Source organism: Podarcis bocagei, assembly GCF_964188305.1.
Source record: "Podarcis bocagei genome assembly, chromosome: 10".
Classification (NCBI taxonomy): domain Eukaryota; kingdom Metazoa; phylum Chordata; class Lepidosauria; order Squamata; family Lacertidae; genus Podarcis; species Podarcis bocagei.
The window spans coordinates 18450616-18460550 of NC_138135.1; the positions used below are offsets into that span (position 1 = coordinate 18450616).

Below are 9935 nucleotides of genomic sequence, written 5' to 3' on the forward strand. Positions count from 1 at the left end.
GTTGGCTCCTGGTAGTGCCTATATCTTCCCCTCTTCACCATGCCTGGTGTCCTCTAAATGCTTTGGGCTACAGCTCCCATCACCTTTGACCGTTGGCTACACTTGCTGATGGGAGCTGTAGTTCAAAACATACCTGAATTAATTTCTGGGGAATCTGGAGCTGGAGGAACAAGACCACCACAAAAGTATGCCCATGACTGGGACAACTCAACTGTGTGAACAAACTTAAATATGGCCTTGCTGGACCAGACCAAGTATCCATCCATCCCCTGTTTCTGTTCCAATATTGGCCAACCAAAGTCATCTAGACTTTCAGAAGCGGGACATAACAATGCAAGCTATACTTACTTTCGGTTCCTAGCTTCTGATATTCCAAAGTAAATGCAGGTTTTTACATTTACATGTGAGCTCAGCTACCTTATGACCCCATACACATAAAAATTGGTGAACTAAAGCAATGATTGTGCAGCGGACGAGGCAATGGTCTGAACTTTGTTAGAGAGGGGGTGTGGTTCAGTGGTAGAGTACCTGCCTGCATGCAGAAAGTCTTGGGTTCAATCCCTGGCGTCTCCAACTAGCTAGAAAAGACTTCTGAATCTTCCCCTGTAATGTGCATCTGCAAGAAAGTGTATGGTTTTGTTCTCACATTAACTGAGCAAGGGTGGGGTGGGGAATAACCTCCTGTCCTCCAGTAGACTCAAACTCCCATGAGTCCCCGCCAGGACAGGACAGTGGTCACGGATGATGGGAATTGTGGTCCAACAATGTCAGGTGGATCACAAGTTCCCAAACCCTGCCCTAGAATATGCTCTGGGATGCTCTGTCATGCATTGGGGAGTTCTGTAGCAGCCAGGTTGCGGTGGGGGGAGGTTGTCCCTAGGTAGAAGCTGTGGAAAAGATGCCCCAAAGGCAAAAATCTGAAAACTACCATAGAATGGCCATTATGGTGGTAACGAGGGCAGGCTTCTTTTCTATGACAGATTCAGGCCATTCCACAGAAGCTGGAATATCATTGAAAAGGTCACAAACAAACCGACCCCAAAACCCAGACCCCTGCAGGGCTGCGGAAGGGGCACCAGGTAGGCAATGGTGTGGAAGAGTCGAGCCGCAGTAAATAGTCTGTAGTGAATCAAGGCTGTGGTTTCAGAAACGCCCGTGAAAGAATAGAAGAATGCAATGAAGAGGTATGGAATGATGTTCTCAAGGTCGTTGAGATGGAGTCTGGGGAAAGAAGGAAAGTATGAGTCAGCGTCAAAGGAGCTCTTCTGGCTCTTTGCTGCCAATCAAAGCAACTCCGTAGATGATGTGTAGCCAACATAGCACCGTCCAGATGTTTCTGATCCACAACAGTCATCATCCCTGATCACTGGTCAGGCTGCCTTCAGCTGATGGAAGCTGTAGCTCAACAACATCTGGAGGGCAGCATGTTGGGTACCTCAACATAAACCAATCACAAAATGCACCCATTTTTTGAGTGCAAGGATTTGCAGTAGAACTTTGCCGCTCCCCTTTCTGCATCTTCCCAAAATCTGCTTTGGGAAAGCCCCAGAATAGATTTAAGGGGTACACAGGGGGAGGTTCTGTGAAGCAAGTGTAAATCCCTGCACTGATGGATACAGAATACCCACAACAGATACAATGCACGCTACATCTTCAACGTATGTAAATTGTTACTTCATGCAACTTTTTCCTTCTTCTGAAGAGCAGGATAGAAAGCTTTCAAGTAAAACCAATAAAATAATCTTGTTTTCGTAAAAGTCCCCTCAGCTACCTTCGCACGCGCTCCACATCCGGATCAGTCCTGAGAGCCTTTTTTCCAGCCTCTCCTTTACCCAATGCAGCCACATCTTCAGGGTTGGCGAATGCCTGTTCGAGGGCATTAGGAATAAATGCATTATTGCTGTTGCTAGGTCCCGCAACATTTAGAACAACTTACAACCACAAAAATAGGGTGATCTTTGAGCTGCGCCCCCCCGCTCCAAAAAGAGGGGTTTGAGAAGCACCCCCTGGCCAGCCCCAAAGGCACCATTTGCCTGAGGAGCTTGTACCCAGGGCTGCTGCAAGAAATAGCTGTGCAAGCCTTTGGGAGGCAGAGACGCAAGGGGGCATCATAAGAGGGAAGGAAGGAAAAAGGGACAGAGGTCAGTTTTGCCCGCGGCCCCCCTGACCATCATTCATGGCACCCTAGGGTTGAAAAACCATTGCTTTAAATGTATGGTGTGAATGAACCATAAATCAAGATTTTGAGAGCTCTGTGTGCAGAATATCAGCCGGTTTCCAAGAAACAGTTCTGGATCCTGTCCCTCTGCAGAGAGCAACAGACCATCTTCCTCTCCGATCACATTAGTGGGTTTCCGCCTTTTGAAAAACACCATTGGGCTTTCCATTTCCAAACACATATATTTTCTCACCTGCTTCTTCATTCTTAAGTATCCTGTTAGAGGGCTCAACAGCATCATTTTTATGATGATAATGACCGCATAAAAAGTGTAGGCCCTCAGCACGTCCATGTCTACTATTTCATTAAGTTTAGTCATTTTGGCCCGTATCCTCTGGAGACCTGGGATGGAAATTGAGAGCGAGAATGTTATTTAACATTACATTCATAATGTGACATCAGCATTCCCGACATGTGAAACGAAGCGCGAGGGTACAAGTATGGGGTGGGTGTCAGCAGGGTAGGGCTTGCAGGCAAAATCTAGGGCCTCACTCAGCAGAATAGGAACAAGCAGGAAGCCATCGTATCATTGGTCCAGCTAGCTCAATACTCTCCACACCGGCAGCAAATCTCCAGGGCGTCAGGCAGGAGTCCTTTTCCAGCCCTACCTAGAGACAGATGGTACCTGGGACATTCTACAGAGGAGATACTCTACCACTGAACTATAGCCCTTCTACTTTTACGGAATAAGGAGAATATCCAAACTAAGCAGGGCTGCAGTTTGCAGTAAGTGAAGTCATTTTATCTTGTTAAAATAATTTATATACCACAATTTATCAGGCGATCGGCACTGAATGCTCTGTCTCATGAGACCAGGGCCCTGCAGGATCTGATTTCTTTCCGCAGGGCCTGTAAGACAGAGTTGTTCCGCCTGGCCTTTGGTTTGGAATCAACTTGATCCCTTCTCCCTCTTTCCTTTTTCTTTTCTCCTTCTGTGGTGGAACTCCTATTTGGGGACTTCCCTGGCTTTTTTCTTGCCCACGTAGAACCAGTCCGGATAGTTGGCCTTGGTGAAGATTTGACGTTTTCATTCCCAAAAAAGTTTTTGATTTGAGTTTCTACTGAAATGAGGCTGCATTTTAATGTTGTATTTTAATCTTGTTTTTAAGTTGTATTTTAATTTTTATTCCTGGTGTTAGCCACCCTGAGCCCGGTCTTGGCTGGGGAGGGCAGGGTATAAATAAAAATTATTATTATTATTATTATTATTATTATTATTATTATTATTATTATGTGTGTTTTTGTCACACGGGAGTGGACTGTGACACCGATCACTCCCTGGTGGTGAGCAAGATACATCTCTAGGCAAAGAGGGTCCATAGCCCAAAGCAGAAAATGTGGTCTCCAATCAGCTACAGTTGGGTGGTATCTGGTTTTCAGCATCGTGATATATGAGCAGCTAAACACCATGATATGCTGATGTAGCACAGTGTCTGGAATGTCTCTGGGTTGCTCCTGCTTCCTCACCTTAGGGGAGGAAGAAGCAGCCCAGATACATTGCTCAGTGCTACAGTGAGCAAGCCCCGATACCTCTCCAGCTGTCATGCAAGCTGGAAGGGGCACTGAGGCGTAGTGGAACTGCTCAGCTGGGGGGTGAGAAGTCTCCAGCCCCTCACCTCAGCAAGCCCCGTACTGCTCCAGTTCGAGCAAGCTGGAGGAGCAGGGAGCTTCCTCAAAGGCGCAGGCATGCAGGCAGACGGGGCCCAAGAAAGTGATTGCCCAGAACCTTCGTAAGTTCTGTCTACCTGCCTGCCTGCGCCGTTGCTGTCTGAAGGCAATTTGAGCTGGCGCAATGTATTGCCAGCTCAAATTGTCTGAAACTGGTATTGCAATCAGAACACCACACCAGACAATTTATCAATATATTGCCCAGCTCTAAAATCAACACTGCCAGAAGAGTCACAGAATAGTAGTGTTGGAAGGGACCCAGAAGTTCATCTTGTCCAACCTCACCTCACCTGGAGTACTGTGTCCAGTTCTGGGCACCACAGTTCAAGAAGGACACTGACAAACTGGAACGTGTCCAGAGGAGGGCAACCAAAATGGTCAAAGGCCTGGAAACGATGCCTTATGAGGAACGGCTAAGGGAGCTGGGCATGTTTAGCCTGGAGAAGAGGAGGTTAAGGGGTGATATGATAGCCATGTTCAAATGTATAAAAGGATGCCATATAGAGGAGGGAGAAAGGTTGTTTTCTGCTGCTCCAGAGAAGCGGACACGGAGCAATGGATCCAAACTACAAGAAAGAAGATTCCACCTAAACATTAGGAAGAACTTCCTGACAGTAAGAGCTGTTCGACAGTGGAATTTGCTGCCAAGGAGTGTGGTGGAGTCTCCTGCTTTGGAGGTCTTTAAGCAGAGGCTTGACAACCATATGTCAGGAGTGCTCTGATGGTGTTTCCTGCTTGGCAGGGGGTTGGACTCGATGGCCCTTGTGGTCTCTTCCAACTCTATGATTCTATGATAACCCCCTGCAATGCAGGAATATGCAGCTGCCCCATATTGGGGATTGAACCTGCAACCTTAGAATCATCAGCACCACACTCTAACCAAGAGTCATACCTCAACCGTGTGAATACTTCTCTCATTCCATTGAACAAGCTCTACTGAACTGCCCCAGAGCTAGTGTCAAAGCAAGGTGGAACCACACCAAAGAGACAACCTACAACACAGCTATTGTTAGGATTTTTATCTATCCGAGCTGCTCCAGCGAGTGGTACTATTGTACTATGTTTTGTATACATCATGTGAGTGTCTGAGAGGACGTGAGACAGGAAGTCTGAGTACTTTTGGAAGTTAGTTTCACTGCTGTATGTGACGCAGTTCTGTACTGGTGTTCAAAGAGCACAGACGTACTGATGGAGCCTCTGTATTATAAGACTGTAAATAAAGTGGTTTAGAACTACTGATTGAGCCTTTCTTCTGCTATGATAAGTCAGAAGACTAGCATGTTCTTCTCAGGAGAGAGGGGTCGCTTATTACCGGTCTCTCTAGACTGAGGGAGATTTACGGCCAGAGGACTACCAGAGAGACGCCCCGAAGACTTGGGAAGTTGGCGGCCTTCCCGGGCATGTTTCCAACAGCTATGTCCTTCTTCAGCAGCAGATCCTTGACTGGTTTGAGGCTGGCATAAAGGACACGGAAGCTATACGCAGGCTCCCTCAGCCAATAAAGCGAGATGAGCAGCGCAACCCCAAAGTCGGCCATGACTGGACTAATGGTCAGGGGTCCCTTTACCTTTACCTAAAGGACATGGAGCCTGCTATTGTCACATAGCGCAAGGCTCTTGTGAGCTACAAGTGCGCACTCTGTGAAAAGACACTTGCTACACTGAGAAAGGCGAGGAGCGATGCCCAGTGGATTGCCAGACGATGTGCCAATGACTACTGCCTAAAGCTGTGTCTATAGCATCCAACTCATTGCTGACAGTGGCAATACTCGCAGAATGGTTGCAAAAGCCTTTGGACCAACAGTCAGGAAAACTGTGCCACTGAAAACCTTTTCTGGAGAGATCATCACAGACAACAACAAGCAGATGAAGTAATGGGCAGAGCACTATGAAGAACTGCAGATGCTGCAACCTCCCAAAAGTTTGACTTCAGTTTGACTTCACCCCAAAAGACGCACTCCTCCACTGTCTCCAGCGACAGGTGGATGCCAATAATGTAATCTTAAAAGCAGCGCTGGTGGCGTTGTGGTCTAAACCACTGAGCCTTGGGCTAGCCGATCAAAAGGTTGGTGGTTCGAATCCCCATGACGAGGTGAGCTCCTGTTGCTTGGTCCTTGCTCCTGCCAACCTAGCAGTTTGAAAGCACGCCAAAAGTGCAAGTAGATAAATAGGTACCGCTCCGACGGGAAGGTAAACGGCATTTCCATGCGCTGCTCTGGTTTTGGTGTTCCATTGCGCCAGAAGTGGCTTAGTCATGCTGGCAAACCTGACCCAGAAAAACTGTCCGTGGACAAATGCTGGCTCCCTCGGTCTGTAAAGCGAGATGAGCACCACAACCCCAGAGTCGTTCGCAACTGGACTTAACTGTCAGGGGTCCTATACTCTGGTTTCACCTCAGATCGTATAAATCTTTCGCCTTTTAACTGTCAGGGGTCCTTTACCTTTACCTTTAAAGGTAAAGGGACCCCTGACCATTAGGTCCAGTCATGACCGACTCTGGGGTTACGGCACTCATCTCGCTTTACTGGCCGAGGGAGCCGGTGTACAGCTTCCGGGTTATGTGGCCAGCATGACTAAGCTGCTTCTGGCGAACCAGAGCAGCACACGGAAATGCCATTTACCTTCCCGCCAGACCTTTACCTTTACCTTAAAAGCAGCGCAGCAGTGACTCTCATAAAGGGACCCTGCATTTCTGGATTTGCCACTACACTACTCCTTGAAGGACTTTGTTCAGTCCCCGGCTGGGTCTGATGTTTCCCATCCCTGAAATAAACATTCCAATACACAATATACTCTCACGTTTAGACTTGCCTGCTCCTCCTCCTCTCCCCTTTCTGTAAGGTGGGAAATGGATGTTTGGAAGGGAGGGAAGAGTGCAGGCAGGAACAAACTGCTTGGAGCTTTGGTAATCAAAACCCAACTTAGATTGATCCTTGAGGGAGAACTTGAAACAACAGGTTTTACCACATTGCAATGGCAAAGCAGAAGAAAAATGAACTTTGAGGTGAACAACCGAGCCACTGGCATGGGCGTGGGGAGTAACCTTTGTGTTGCAGGTTTTTGGCAGGAATGCTTTGGAGAGATCACACCTCCTGGGATAATGTTGCACCAGCAACAAGGTGAGAGGTCAAAGTCTGTGCCCAAGATTGCAATGACTATGCTATATGCTAGTGTGCATTGCAAAACAGTGAGAAACCAGGGCAGTTTGCCACTGCATCCCCACATGCTGTATTTGCCTGCATAGGAATGTGCCTCTGTGCAGTTACTTGCATAGCACATCCTTGCAAATGCACTTGTTCATTCACTAATGGCCACAGTGGCCAAGGCAGCCTTTCAGACTAGCAAAAAACTTTTTTATCTGCCAGATTCTCCAAGCAACTGCAGGGGAGTTGCACTGGCAGCAGTTCCAGAAGAAGTGAGGCACGGGGGAGGATAGGCCAAATAATTTGCATTTAGTTGGGCTTGATTGAAGTGTGCTTATAAAAATAAGTGCAATTCACTCAATCCTACTCGCATCGAAAAGTGGAGAGATTTCTCCTTCTCCCCCCTCTCCCCTCCTGCAAATATATCTGAAATAGACACAAAAAAGATTAACTGCATTTGCTGTTCAAAGCAATTCATTTTGAAAGAAAGTAATGAGTCCTTAAGCACTTCATAAGTCAATCATTTGCTACTATGCAGAGATGTGGATTATTATATTTTAATAACCAATGGCAGGCATCTTGAATATATCCACATTTTTTTATAAAAAAACAACAACACCCACTACCTGGTCTACGGACATTTCAAGCGGGAGAACCTGTCTTATCTTATCAGTGCCAAGAGGGAAAGTTTAGTAAAGGAACTTGAAGAACCAGAAACATTTGGCAGTTGATAAAATTAGCCCCTCTGTTTCCAATGTACATATGTGAGTGTCATCACTTAGGTAGCTAGGGATGGCTGGGGCCCATAGAGGCTGGTAGGGTGAAAGGCAGGGAGGCTGACAGTAGGGGGAGCCAGAGCCACCGACAGGCAGAGCCAACTGATTCTAGAACTCTATGCCAAGTTCTACAGGCATTAAGGAACAGGAATCCGACAGCCCCTGGGCTGGCTGTAAGTAAGAAGGCAGGCAGGTGGGAGCTGGGGAGGCTGTGGTCCACTTGCGCTGATAGATCAGCTTCTACTCTTTGTAGCCAACATGGCACCAGGCAGGCAGACTAGGGACATGTCCGCAGCCTTGGGGAAAACCAAGGTTTACAAAACATGTGATGGAAGGAGGCAACCCTAACATGGAATGGAAGGTAAAAACAGCCCCAGGAAGGAACATGCACAGTGACTACAGGATGCTGAGATTTTTGGTAGGGGTGAGGAGGATGAAAAGCAGGGTGAGAGCAGGGTACAATATCCTGGAGGAATGCATGTCTATCTTGCTGGAACATTGAGGAGGTGTACACCACGCTGCAACATTATGTTGCAGTTCCCCCTTGCAGATAGAAAATCAGAGCAGAAAATAAATAAATGCCTGCAGATGCTGAAGAAATTACCTGCTTGAATCTTTGCTTTCTAGAACCCCACAGGGAAACACAGAGGAGCAGCGGCTCCTCTTGTTCAAGAAGGCTAATTTTCATTGGTGGAAAACCTGTGTCAGTGAGGCAAGGGGAAGTTCACATGACTAAAGGCTCCTCCACCCAAGAATTAAAAACTCGCCTGCACTAGCAAGCCACATTCTCCCTGCTGATTTTCTATGTGCAGGGATTATATATATATATAATCTGTATCACGGAGCATTCAGTCATGTGACTTGCAGTCTGGCATTTTCCCTCTCACATAGTGGTTTGCCTTCTCAGTAAAACCAGGGCCTGTGTTCCTCTAGCTTCAGGTAAATCCCATACTTAAAATAATAAATCTATAATAATAATAACACTCTTCAAAAACTGGGAAGTTAAGATGGGCAACTGCATTAACTAAATAAATTAGGAAAGCCCAGAAATAAATTGTGCAACTGGAGACCTAGAAATGCTTTAGTGGCTCCACTAGCACCTATTCGCATGCTCTCTCGCTCATCAACCTGTCCCCTGCTTCTTGGTCTAGCAAACCATAAGGTGATATTTTCCTCGAGAGAGTGAGCATGCTAAGTTTGGCAATGTAGAAAATGTAGGAGGTGAGGCCAATGAGATTATTTTAGATTTCATTCCAAGATCCCAAAAGGGCCTGAACATTTCCAGTATGTATTGCACCTGCCCTGTGAAATGCTACACACATCAGCTCAGGAGAACGCCACAGTGAGTTCTGTGGGACTTACTCCTAGGCAAGCGTTTGTCTGTCTCTCTACCTGTCTATCTATCCGGTTGCAACTTCAGTCTCCCCACCTCCAACTTCCCACACTGGTCTGTGAACCAAAAAGCCTTTGTCAGAAGTTGCACAAGCAAAACACAGAAAGCGAAAGCCCAGCCACGCACACTGTGCTCTTTCGTTGTTGTTGTTCCTGCAAAAAGCTTTTACTGCAAGGGGAAATGCTCTGCAAAGCGTTAAAGCCAACACACCTTTGTCTTTTTCCGGAGCCACACAACACCACCGTTTTGAGGAAGCAAGACTCTCCTGCTGCTGTTTTAATCTCTCTCCAACAGACACAGCTCACTGCCTTTTCTGCCCACTTCACTCTCCTCCCTCAACCCTCCCCTAATGGAGTCACCCAGCTTCTCCTGCTCTGCAGCTTGCCTCACACACCCTCCAGCTCCAACGGGCTCCTTCCCTGGCCCTCCCACTTGGCTGTTGTACAGCTTTTTCTAACTCACACGCACAGTCCCTTGCAATGTGCTCATTAGCCTTTGCTCTGCTTTTCCCTGCCTCCCTACTGCCCAAGGCCTCTTGCTTCAATTTCACTCCCCCCACCGCCGCAATCCTTGAACCAAAATGTGGTGAAACTAAGCAGAATGCAGAAATGCTCGTCGGGTGCCTTTGAATGTGTGCAGAGGGCCTGCGTACACACCATACATTTAAAGCATGTGGTGAAGAATCCTAGGATGTGGAGTTTGTCAAGGGTCCTTGGAAGAGTACCTCTGCACAGGGTA

The 9935-nt window shown here is 47.2% G+C and overlaps 1 protein-coding gene across 1 annotated transcript; it reads right to left on the reverse strand.

Annotated features, from left to right (window-relative positions):
• Positions 1-892: 892 nt before the first annotated feature.
• Positions 893-9599, reverse strand: MGST1 (microsomal glutathione S-transferase 1). The gene is made up of 4 exons (XM_081210567.1): positions 9408-9599; positions 2412-2560; positions 1772-1866; positions 893-1221 (listed from the first exon to the last, which is right to left on the reverse strand). The coding sequence occupies exons 2-4, from the start codon at positions 2535-2537 to the stop codon at positions 972-974; spliced, it is 471 nt and encodes a 156-aa protein (XP_081066693.1). The 5' UTR covers positions 2538-2560; positions 9408-9599; the 3' UTR covers positions 893-971.
• Between the last annotated feature and the right edge of the window lie 336 nt (positions 9600-9935).

Bases quoted from the DNA above. Each gene is read 5' to 3' on its own strand.
- MGST1 (XM_081210567.1), bottom strand. From the start codon at position 2,537: ATGACTAAACTTAATGAAATAGTAGACATGGACGTGCTGAGGGCCTAC. The intron at 1,867-2,411 runs GTGAGAAAATAT...GCCCTCGAACAG, and splicing joins ACTTAAGAATGAAGAAGCAG to GCATTCGCCAACCCTGAAGA. The intron at 1,222-1,771 runs GTAGCTGAGGGG...TTCTTTCCCCAG, and splicing joins GATGTGGAGCGCGTGCGAAG to ACTCCATCTCAACGACCTTG.